Genomic DNA, 13,085 nt, shown 5'->3' on the forward strand with positions numbered 1-13,085 from the left:
GACTGCTGAGGCAGTCAAAACGTGTAATGAGAACTACGAATTAAAGAATTTGCACTGCAACCTGTCTGATCCAGAGTGTGCGTTTTCACTGGACTCGTTGTTTTATGGATTTACCAGCGTGCTCCGCCGGGGAACACATCACCTATCATGGGTCCTAGGTTTCGGAAGGAGCCATTTTGTTGGAGAATATATATATATTTTTTTTAAGGTATGTAATTTGGAATTAAGACTAGTAAGTAAATCTATAGTTACCTACTTGATATTTTGGTCCTCAATATTTTTTGCCACAAAATGTTGTTAGTATGATATTTCTGTTCCTATATTTTCACATACATCTCAAAGAGGAAGACCATTCAACAATGGAAGAGGAAGGATGCCCCACCAGCAGGCAACCATCCATAAATCTTCCATTGCTAGAGGGGTTTCAATCTTCAGACAAATCAGGGGAAACAGCGTTTACAACGCAGCTACTACCACGCAGGTAGGTAGGTAACAACGTGGTCTTTAAAATGACCGCGTTGGTACCACTCCTGGCTTTACATCGCAAGTTGCTTCTATGACTTGCGCTAGGTGGCGTGCACCACCAGGGAATGCCTTGGATTTTAAGTCCAACACATTCCCTGCTGTTGCGCTAAGTGGAGTAGGAATAGTATTTTATAATATTCCTAAATCCAGCACGCCACCTAGCGCAAGTCATAGAAACTACTTGCAATGTAAAGCCGCGCATGGTAACAACACGGTCGTTGTAACGACCGCATTGTAACCTACTGCCTGGTTATAGCACACGTAGTAACGTGCTATATTCCAAATCAGGCTCAATATTCAAACTCGCATACCTTGTCCTTGCTGTCCCAAGTTTACTCATTGACAATCTTTGGGGTCTATTTGAGGCTGATATTCATGATTTCTACAATTAATATTTGGAATAGATTTGAGTGCAGCTTCAAAGACATCTGACATAAATATTGTGCCCTAAGTATTGTCAACATTGAAGTTAGTAGAAAATTTAAAACCAATGGGACAATGTTTTTGTAAACAATATTTATGATACAATATTTTTGTCAGCCAATATTTCTGTACACGATGTTCTGACATACAACCTTGAAGACCAAGGTAGAGTATCCCGTTACTCTGCTCATAGTACAGTTTGTTGTTTTCTCAGAAAAATCCAGAATCCCACATTTTCACCAAATCCTCAGGACAACCCATTCATTTTCATGCAGAGATCCTTGAATCTCAGTAAATTTTCCATAGGAAAAAAATATGATCCGAAAAATTATAATATTCTCTGCAGAACTGAATGGGCTTTTAGTAATACGGGATCCTCTGAAAGTGTTTGTAAGTTTGTTTCTAAAATTAAAAGGAGTAGTGATCAGACTTCCCCACAGCGATCTGGCATGATCTGAAATCAGTATTCATTGGGACTAAGAAGATGGGCCATATACATAAAACCTCCCCATTTGAGCAGGAAAGTATGTCTATTAAAAGATTCCGTGCAGCAGCGACAAGTTGGGCTGCTGTATGGGGAAAACTGGGGGATCACAAACACGGAAGAGCCTCTGAAAGGACAGAAAACTCAATCACATATAGGCCAGCTGCACAAGAAGCCTAAATGAATCACTGGATTAGACATCTTGATATGTTCCATTACAGAACTAGAATCTGGAAGGGTTAGTACCACTCCAGGATACAACTTTAAGCAATGGAGAATTCACACAACAAGCCAGGTGGTCATCAGGTCCTCATTTTAAGGCGTGATGTCCCATGACACCACTTTTGGTTCCCAAGACATGGCTGATCCCCTTTTCCATGCTGAATAAGGCAGATTGGACATGCAAGAACAGTTTTGGAGAAGTTTTTGAAGGCTGTACCCCTTGAAATCAGGCATCTGTGAATTTAATAAATGTGAAGGATTAGTGGCAGCTAGGACACTTGTTCATGGCCCCAGAATATGGCAAATCAGCAGAGGCATCATCTTTGAAACACAACGTCCGTTGGATCGCTGCCTTGTTTGGAAGAACATCACTCCTTGGGAAGTCAAAGGATTTTCACAGTATATTGGTAAATGTGCAAGGCACGATGTAGACTTCTGCATATCTTTTACAATGTTTTTTCTTGCCTTTTGAACATGTTACCTTTTTCTCAGCCATAAAAAGCCTTCATTGTATTCCAAGATTTAGGTTGGCAGTCATTGCTCTTCTGTACGATTCCTGTTTCAAGGAAGTTCAGGTATTTTGTTGGAAGGGGGTGGGAATAACAGCCAAGCCATTCAAGATATAAAACAGCCTCATTGCCAAATTGAAGCCTCAAGAGGGCTGCCTCACACCAGGGGACAATTCACTCAAGCCTCCATTGTGAATCAATTGTGCTCCCAGGTGAATTAAATCAGCTGAATAGATGATGCAGTTTGGATTCAGGTACACAATGACATTGTATTGGACTTTTGTTTTCTCCACCTAAAGTACAATTGAGCAGCGGAGAAAAGACTGAAGGAGGCAAGCCTAGTGCAAAGTGCTACACATTCTCTCCCTTGTCTCTGGTTCTCGCGACTAGGTCAATTTTGATGTCCACTTGCCCACTGTCTTCCTTGGTGGCTCGGCGGAGCCGTGGTCTCCTCTTCTTCTTGCCCCGAAGCCGTACATCGTTTGGTCCTCGTTCACTCTGTGTGTCGGAGGACTCATCAATATAAGCCATGTTCTCACCAAAGTAGTCAATAGGATGTGGTTGGTTCGCTGTGTTGAGGCGGTTCATCTCTTCCACCCGTTTGGCCTCTACAGCGCTCGGGGAGGGGTTCCTTGACTTCACTGGGGTTTGAAGCTTCTCCTTGGAGTAGTTGTTTGGGTACTGATCCTCCTCCTCTTCCTCGTAGTCCTCTTCCTCGTCCTCGTCCTCATCATCATCATATTCTTCCTGGGACCCTTCCTCTTGCCCTGGCGCTGTGGACTTCCCTTTTCTTCTCCTGCGCTTATGCAGCTTGTCCGGGAAGTTAATGCTCATCCCTCGATGCGCCATTTTCATTTCAGCCGTCATGTTGGCGGTCCAGCTTGCTGCATGTGCCGTGAGGCCTCCCATCTGGAAACAGAGTAACAAAGTATTGGACAGTTAGAAGAGGAATACCTCATCATCTCTCTCTCTCACATAGCAAGCTCTTCCTTCACAATTAGAGAAAACGATTTTGTGGCTCAGAGCTGACTAAAGGCTAAAGATAATTTACATATTCCATGCCATTCAACAGACCAGCGGTCAAATTCGAAAATCTCTATGCAAGAAATTGCTTGTATGGTATGTTATTTAAGGAGTGATCCCCTTTGTGTCTCTTATTAAAATGTGAGATACACGCAGGTAGATTTAGACATGACTAACACAAACCAAAGGAGAGCAAATCTTTACGCCCAATCTTCTGATTGGGGCATATATTCTTTCGATGAGAAACACAGAGAAGCAGATGTAAAATACCTTTTTGAAGGGAACCATTATATATGGGAAATTTAACCTCAAAAATATTAATTTGCAGTGTGTAGGGTTGAGAGTAAGTTATGCATGTAAATTTAGTCTTACACTTTTGAGCAACTTTACTACCTTTGACTGTTTTCAAAATCCGACTGTAAAGTTATGCAAAAGTGTAGATTTACATGTCTCCACCCCCTAAAAAGGGGGATAGAGCCTAATTTAAAAGTGTAATTTAATACTATAAAAACTGTTGTAAGTCTAACACTACTAATGGCCTTCACTGGTAATGCAACACTTTCACATAGCAACTAATGGAGGCAGGGTCTTTAATTAAACCCCAAAGGAAAGAATGTTAAATTAAATTAAAATAAATTGTATGTACACCAGTGTGTCAAGGAAAGGGAGTTCGATTCGGCTCATTTCACACGTGAAGGAGAGCCCAAGTTGGTTGTTGCTGAGTTTGGTGTAATATTCTTGAAATTGTCTCTCACTTCCGTTCCATATTAGAAACAAGTCGTCGATACAACGGACCCATAGCACAATTCTCTCCCGATCCTCTTGATTTTCCACATCCCAGGCCACAGTTTTCTCCCACCACCCCATGGTTATGTTCGCATAGTTCACAGAAAAAGAAATGCCCATGGCTGTTCCACATAGCTGCATAAACAACTCTTTGTTAAAATAAAACATTTTATTGGTCAGGCACATCTCAATCATGATCAGTAGCATCTGTGTGTGTTTCATTTCAGATACTTTTCTTTGTTTCAGAAAATACTGGCAGGCTCTCAGGTCTATTTCATGTCGTATTGAGGTATAACATGTGCACTACATTACCCACAATGCCACATTGAGACCATGTGGGTGTATAAAACAGTGCAACAAAGAAAGGACTCACTAACCGTGAGCAAAGCCATGGAGGCTGAAACACGTTGGTTGAGCTTTCCCGATTAAAACTTTCTAAATCACATGCTTCTTTGAGTGCCGCGTCATTTGGTGTGGAGAAAGAGAATGGAGGGTCTGGGTCCGACCCCTACACTGAGCACCCGCTGCCAGTGTGCATCGGGAATTGTGGATCACTATTGTGGAATATATATATATATATATATATATATATCTGGGACATTGCATTAGCCCACTGGGGCGAGACTGAATTAATATTGTTTACATTGTTTTGGTTATGTATTCAGTAATTTATGTGGTACGTCACGATTACTTCAAGATGGCGGCCAAAACGGGTCCAAAAGCTCGCAAACATGAGCCGACTCTCCAGTTTGATTTCACGAATAATTTATTATGATCAGCCCACTGGGGCTAGATTTATTATTTTTGTATTAGACTTTATTTGAAAATGCAGTATTATGACAATATATGTTTATTGGAATGTACCACTCAAGTATGGCGGCCGAAATCGGCCGAGTGGATCCATTGTAGTCCCTCTTCTATGCACTTTGTTTTCACTATGTAAATAGCACCATGAAATGAACACAGTAACCGTGACCAAGCCTTAGTGGCGAAACGCGTCGGTAGGGAGCTGCCGATTTCGTGCCTTGAATAAATACACTTTGAAGCATCCAAAGGAAGCCTGTGCCGTTCTTCTGAGTGGGAGAATTTTGTTTATGAAATTTAGGGTGTCCGGCACCCACACAGGCTCGCCGTGTTACGAGACGAGGAACAGCCGGGAGTGGTTGTTGGAGTATGAGAATTCATGCTCCTCGTTTCCCGCCAATGGACTTCGCATCAAGAACCTCCGAAACGGAAATCTAACCAGAAGTGTATGCGAGGCGGCGAAGAACAAGTTCGTGAGTATATTCGAGCATACTCGCTAAACTGGGACTGTTGATTTGCAAACGCACCAGTAGACAGCAGTAGAAGTCTTGAGAAATAACCCGAGTCGGCAGTCCCGCGGAAAAGAAAAGCGGGAAGGGCAGTGACCAGGGGTTTTGACTAGCTGTGAACTTGGACCATCGACGGTAACGGAGTAGACGGCAAGCGAGATATTGAACGCTTGTGTCTACCTTTGGGTGCTATCCACGCTGGGAGCAGCGTCATAACTAAGGACAGGCACTAAAGATGGCGGCTCGGTTTGAAGCGAAACGAAAGGAAATGTCAGATCGATTATTCTTCACTGACCCAATATCTGGAGCAAGTACGGAAGGACAGCAACAAGGAGAACACGCTTTACTAACAAACGAAGTAAAGATTCAACAATTGTTTGACAAACTTGACAAATTACACCGTAAGGAAGTGGCAAAGTGGTGGGAAGCTGAGTCGCTTCAAAAGTATTTAGACGTCCAACGGGTTCCAAGGGGACTAAGAATATATACTATCCCCACATTTGAAAATCCAGACCCTGAGATGTTGGATGAGTGGGCATGTAATTCCAAAGACTGTTCAGCCACAATGATGCGAATCCTGATAAAATATGCTGTAAAGGATAGAGCAAAATTACTGGAACAGATTGAAGAAGTACTATCGGAACTAGCAAAATTAACCACTCAGGAGAAAATTCAGGATTTCATGACTTAATTGGAAGTACGTCTAAAGAAACTGGAGGATGAAATAACGGCAAAAAAGCAGCAAAAATGTATAAGGGACTTCAAAGATTACCAATCTGGCAGAACCCTTACATTTCATAAGAAGTATGATTATTTATTTCAAAAAGCAAGCGTTGAGCCAATGGAAGCCGCCAAAGCCAACACCACCGTGGAAGGAGACAGCACTGTTCCCGAAGAAAGCGATGCCTCAGATGGTAACCTCTCTGACGCCACCGGGAGCACTCTAGGAACACCAATGCGAGGAGTGGGCAGAGGCAGGATTAATTTCTTGACACAATTCCAAATGTTAAACAAAGCCAAACATAACCAACAAGGAGGACAAGATGATCAGGATTTTCACAGGGGCCGAGGACGAAACTTTCGAGGAAAAGCGGGAGGATTCAGAGGAACCAAAAAGCAAGGGGAAGAAAGAAAAGGAGATTCCAGCGCACCCGCGCCCATGCTGACAAGAGCAAGAAAAGGGACAAGATGACTGTAGTCAACCTCTCCAAACGTGAGTTGAGCAACGTTGAAATTGACTTATTGGCTTTGGGTTTGTCATTCTGACCCATGCGTAAATTAGATTACGTACAAACTCGCATAGACACATTTTGCTTTATTCGCAAATTGAAGCTTAGAAAATGGTTCAAATTCCACGCACCTAATTCAATTGAAGATGGTGAAATAGACCCCAGAGATAATCTGATTTTGTCTACTTCTGAAACGGTAAAAAACGTAACAGACAGAACTGATGATGAAGATGTTGACATTGATGAACAGATACCTGATATATCTAGCAAAAGTGGCTTTAAACCCAAGTCTAGATTTGTGCCAGTAGTTCAAAGCGATGCTATTGACGTTTTTGAACGAAGTGTTACTAGAGATTTAAAAAACTTAAGATATAGTACTAAAGGTCTAGCCAAGCACAATTTAACCAAAGAACAATGCGAGGCACTTGACTCCCTTAGAAATGATGATTCTATTGTAATACGTCAATCTGATAAGGGAGGGAATGTCGTGGTATGGGGAAAAGCCGAGTACTTATCAGAGGGTCTCAAACAGCTAAGCGACACACAATGTTATTGCAAAGCAACTGTTGAAGAGCTAAAAACTTCATATGAGACATTTAATGAGATGCTAGTAAATTGGTATGAAAATGGTATACTGGAGAAGGGGGAGTACTTGAGCCTGAGATGTAAATATCCAAAAACCCCGGTCTTATACCTCCTACCAAAACTGCATAAAGATCCACTAGTTCCACCAGGTAGACCAATTGTGTCCTCTATAGGGTCACAACTAGAAGTAACATCTAGATACATAGACCACTACCTGAGGCCTTTTGTAATGTCCTTACCAGCTTACCTTAGAGACACAATGCACTTCTTGAACCTAATTCATGATTTAGCCTGGGAACCAGATTACCTTCTAATCACTATGGATGTGACAAGCTTGTACACTTCCATCAAACATGAAACTGGAATCTTGGCAATTAGGCATTTTCTGAGAGCAAGATCTATCAACAACGTGACACACACTGAGATGTTGGCTAAAATGACACATTACTGCCTGACTAATAATTTTTTCTACTTTGATGACCAGTTGTACAGGCAGACACAGGGGACGGCGATGGGCACTTGCTTCGCCCCCAGCTACGCGAATTTATTCATGGGCTGGTGGGAGGAGCAAGTGTCCAGTAGCCAAGGTGACCAGGGTGAAAGGGTGATACTATGGACCCGTTTCATAGATGATATTTTCTGCATTTGGAAAGGAGATGAGGCAAGTGCGAGAGAATACATTGCTAACCTCAACAACAACGAGGTAAATATCAAATTAACCTCGCAGATTAGCAGAGAAAAGGTCATCTTCCTTGATACACAAGTGGAGGTTAGGAATAACAAACTAGTCACCAGCCTCCACAGAAAAGAGACTGCAGGGAACAGCCTATTGTTTGCCACCAGTGCTCATCCATACACTCTTATTCAGAGCATCCCCTTTGGGGAGTTGTTAAGAGCTAAGAGGAATAATAGTAGCAACAGTGACTTTGAAATGGAGAAAAATGTAATGATAGACCGTTTCAAAGAAAGAGGATATTCAGAAAAAACTATCCGTCGAGCTGTTGAAAGGGTAGACAAAGTAGCAAGAACTGACCTACTAGTCCCCAAACAAAAACCTTCGAGTGAGGATGAAGAAACATTAAGGTTCATTACCACATACTCAGGTCAAGCATACAGGGTGAGAAACATACTGATAAAAAATTGGCCAATTTTGACAACTGATAAGTTTTTAAGTAACTATGTGAAAGAACACCCACAGATTACTTATCGTAAGGGTAAATCCCTGAAGGATGATTTGAGCAAAAATATGGTCACATATAAAAAAACAGTACACAACAAAAATCTCACTGGCTTTGAATGCTGTATGAAGTGCAAAGCATGTAAAGGAAGCAACAATTGTAACAAAATCAGAGTGCCTAACAGTTCCAGATTTTTCAACATTAAGGGTCCATTTGACTGCAACACTGAATACTGTGTGTATTGCCTTATCTGTCCCTGTGGAAAATTCTACATTGGAAGTACCAAACACAGGGCCAAGATTAGGATACTAGAACACAAGCGAGCAATTAGAAACATCAATGAGCAATACCCAGTTGCTCGACACTTTAAAACACACCACAATCAAAATGACAATCTTTTGAAATATGTGGTGTTAGATGCAGTTAAAGAGAATGTGAGAGGAGGTGATAGGCTGCACCAATTGAGAATCTTGGAATCAAAATACATTATTGATTTCGAGACACTGCACCCTGTTGGGATGAATTGTAGTGAGGAATTGGCAGTTCACCTCTAAGACATTGAACATCTATGATCTGATATTTCCTTCGTTTGCTTTTATGTGTAAATAATTTGACATAATTGTTTTTTAAAACCACAAATTTTCTTTTTACATAGGGGAACAAGACTACAAACAACAACCGGTTTAATGATATAATTATGGCGGAATTGTCACAACTGTTTAGCCCACTGGGGCATCACCTGCACAATCACTAGAAAGTGAAATCTGGGACATTGCATTAGCCCACTGGGGCGAGACTGAATTAATATTGTTTACATTGTTTTGGTTATGTATTCAGTAATTTATGTGGTACGTCACGATTACTTCAAGATGGCGGCCAAAACGGGTCCAAAAGCTCGCAAACATGAGCCGACTCTCCAGTTTGATTTCACGAATAATTTATTATGATCAGCCCACTGGGGCTAGATTTATTATTTTTGTATTAGACTTTATTTGAAAATGCAGTATTATGACAATATATGTTTATTGGAATGTACCACTCAAGTATGGCGGCCGAAATCGGCCGAGTGGATCCATTGTAGTCCCTCTTCTATGCACTTTGTTTTCACTATGTAAATAGCACCATGAAATGAACACAGTAACCGTGACCAAGCCTTAGTGGCGAAACGCGTCGGTAGGGAGCTGCCGATTTCGTGCCTTGAATAAATACACTTTGAAGCATCCAAAGGAAGCCTGTGCCGTTCTTCTGAGTGGGAGAATTTTGTTTATGAAATTTAGGGTGTCCGGCACCCACACAGGCTCGCCGTGTTACGAGACGAGGAACAGCCGGGAGTGGTTGTTGGAATATATATATATATATATATATATATATATATATATATATATGGGGAGTGGGACTGACAGAGCCCCGACACATGACAAACTGCAGACACTTCTTACATATATGAGTGGGCAGAAACTAATCTCTTGGTTATACAAAACCATGATACCCATAGACAGTGTCAGGGCCATCTGTGTGAAAGCACTGGATAGATGACTGACTGACAAATAATAGACTGCCACACTGCAATAAACCCGACAGGTCTCCAGAACTACCAGATGCAAACATACTCAGCTCAACAAGTTGTACAGAATACTGCGGCCCGGTTGGTCTTGAACGCCCCTCCAAGATCTGCGTCCAAACCTCTTTTGGACAAACTACATTGGCTGTCGGTCCGGCAAAGAATTACGTTTAAAACATGCTGCCTAATCCACAAGAGCCTAAACGGATTAGGCCCTGCATATTTAAAAAACAAATTCATACCTTACTCCCCTGTGCGCTCCCTCAGATCCAGCAACCATTCTCTACTGTGTGTACCCTGTGCAAAGAGGGCCAGACATGAGGTAAAGCTCTATCTGTTGCTGGGCCCTCATTATGGAATAGGCTCCCATTAGCTCTCAGACAAGGTTCAGAACATCTGGTGTTTAGGAAGCGGATTAAAACTTTTCTGTTTCAATATTAATTCTTTTTGGTTCCTCCCTGACTGTACTTGTGGTGTTCCTAGGGCGCAGAGATACTCCTCCGGGAGTCGATTCAAGAGCGATATAAACCTGCAAATAAAAATAAATAAATAAATAAACTACCTCCACACTACTTACCCAACACCACACAGACCGAATATATTAGCGGAAACTTCAGACACGGCTTGCCCACTGTGCTCATTGAAGGAGACTGATTTTTTGCATATGGCCTGAGGATGCCGGAGGATAGTTGATTTTTTGGGCACAGAGTAATTCAGGATTTAGAGCACACAACACAATAGCCACACCTTGGTGAACTGAAAATGTGTAGGTTGGGCATGAGTCCCAGGCCATCAGCCGTAAAGTTAGGTTGTAGACTCATAGACCTGGGCCTAATCATCGCCAAGTATGTGATTGCGATACACTGGAGATCAACATATTGACCCCCACATAGGAGGTGGAAGGCAGCATTTATGAAAGGGGCAACAGACTGCGCTGGGACTAGAGGATCAAAGGGAGTTTGTGCAGACTACCACTTGCAGACGACTGGGCTCTGCTAATGGGCCCATTTACAGGGCAGGAGGAAGAGCCAGAAAGATCCCTATTTCCATTGTAACGAGCACTCCCCGGAGAGCAACGGCAAAGAGGAATGAATTGATGGTGTCGGGAGCTGCAGACACTCAGACTTAAACCAAAGGGTGGAAGTGTGGCCACAATAAAAACATTGAACTATGGCTGGGTGGGGGTATTTGACGTTCTAGTTTAATTGATGTTGTTAACCAAACTTTCAGATTCCATGATGGGACAATCGGACATGTGATTATTCACCTATGTACAACAGTATTCTGAAGATATCTTGCTTGTATTCACTGCTGTGAGACTGTGATTTCCGGATGCTTGACAGCTATGATAATAACCATGTACCAAGAATGAATTAAACATAATATATTTATATTTAATAAAATGCATTGTTACATTCATTTTGAAGGCAAAAAGGTTGTTAAAGCACTTTGCAATTACATTTAAAATGTATTATTTGGATCTATTTTTAACATGAAATAATATGTATTTATATTTTTAAGTATTTGAATTAATGTAATTTAATTTAACAACATTTCCTATGCTGTTTTATTTAAAATCCTTAACTCTATTGATTTATATGGGAGGGTGTTGCAGTACAAGAGTTTTGCCATGGGTGGTGCTGGACTACTCCAGCTCTGAGATGGAGCAATTGGCTACCATTTTTAGTCCCTTTTTGAATGGAGTAACTTTAGAAGTGCAGTTAGCAAATAGGAAAGAGTTTACTCTTTTGGTGGTGGTTACTTGTTGCTCCCTAAACCCCTCAGCGCACTTCCCTTCTCCTAGCCCCTCCTTACTCCTACTCCTTCTCCTCCAATTTAGTCGCAGATTTTACCCATTTCCCAGCCATTCAACTATATCCCTCTCACATTTATTACCAGAACATCTATGTTTGCGGAGACTCCATGCTCGAGGAAGAGATCTCTGCATACAAAAACATAGGAAAGGCAGAAGGACAAACTCCGTGCGTAGGTTTGTGAATAGCATTTTGTAGAACATTTTGTAGTACTACAAAACATACTACAAAATGTAGTTTGTGAATATGCCCCAGCATTTTTTTGGGTGCAAGAATGATTTGAAGTGCATTCGTCTTGTCTTGCGGCCCTACAATTGCCTCTCGGGCTTTCATCTGGGTCTCCTCACTGTGCCAGATGATAGGAACACCTGGTCTTAGCTTCTGCATGATCTTTAGTAAGATGTGGTCACTGTCCTTATTGGTGGACAGGCACATCAGACGTTTTGGCAGGACCTGGGTTAAAACGTGATGTGCACCCCACAGAGGATGAATGTGTGTATCAAAGTTATAAAACATGTCCTCCAAGCATACAGAAAATAAAGCAGCATCAGTTTCTGGGCCCACTGACTGCCTTGTCACTAAAAATAGGGCAGGCTTGTATTAAATCTATAAATACTGAAGCACAAATGTGGTGCCATAAAAAAGCATGGGGCAGGGGGGGAATATTCCCGCCTCGGCCTCCCTCCTAATGGGCCTCCTGGTGCGCAGACAGATTGTCACATGCGAAAGTGGCTGAAAGAGCTAGAAAAAGCCTCCAAAGGGGATGAGTGCATTGACCTCTTACAGGGCTGCTGAAGATGTGTGTTTGTGGGATCTCCAGCACCCATAGAAGAAGACTGTGCAGCTTCCTGGGTGCCTCCACCTATAGGATCCGACACCATGATAGACATTGTGTACCCACCATTTTTTATTTGCGTGTTATATAGCGCTGGCTAGACCCGGAGGTATCAGAGCGCTTTACATAAGGTTCCACAAAGTTACATAATTACATAAGTTACATCAGTTACTGGAAAAACATTTCACGAACGTAGAAAATGAGATAAGTGGAGCTGAGAAGGGAAAAGGTGTAGGGTAGAGGGGTAGGACGGAAATAGGATGGAGAGACGAAGGAGAATCTGCCCAGAGTCCAGCTGGGTAGGTGACGGCTGAGGGGAAAGTCCACAGCCCATTTCCTCTATAGATATCAGGTAGCTCCACCGGTCATCGGTCAAATAGCTAGTTCTCAACGGGAAAACATTTAGAGAGTGCAGTGGACAAGATAAATGGAGCATGGGTGGGATAGGGTAAAGGGGGTAGGAGGGAGAATGCGACGGAGAGACGAAGGAAAGTCTGCCCAAAGTCCGGCTGGGTAGGTGACGGCCGAGGGGGAAGTCCACAGCCCATCTCCTCTTTAGCTATCAGGTAGTTCCACCGGGCATCGGTCAGAAAGCTAG

At 42.3% G+C, this 13,085-nt stretch overlaps 1 protein-coding gene across 1 annotated transcript in view; it reads right to left on the reverse strand.

Annotated features, from left to right (window-relative positions):
• Nucleotides 1-2,333: 2,333 nt before the first annotated feature.
• The window catches only part of LOC147691855 (potassium channel subfamily K member 4-like), a 158,388-nt gene continuing 147,636 nt past the window's right edge, over nt 2,334-13,085 (reverse strand). The window contains exon 6 of the mRNA XM_086936692.1: nt 2,334-3,072. Within this exon, the coding sequence (XP_086792818.1) occupies nt 2,515-3,072 (558 nt within the window). The 3' untranslated portion in view covers nt 2,334-2,514. The remainder of the gene's footprint in view (nt 3,073-13,085) is intronic.

This window comes from Lissotriton vulgaris, chromosome 9 (genome assembly GCF_964263255.1).
Source record: "Lissotriton vulgaris chromosome 9, aLisVul1.2, whole genome shotgun sequence".
Taxonomy (NCBI): Eukaryota; Metazoa; Chordata; class Amphibia; order Caudata; family Salamandridae; genus Lissotriton; species Lissotriton vulgaris.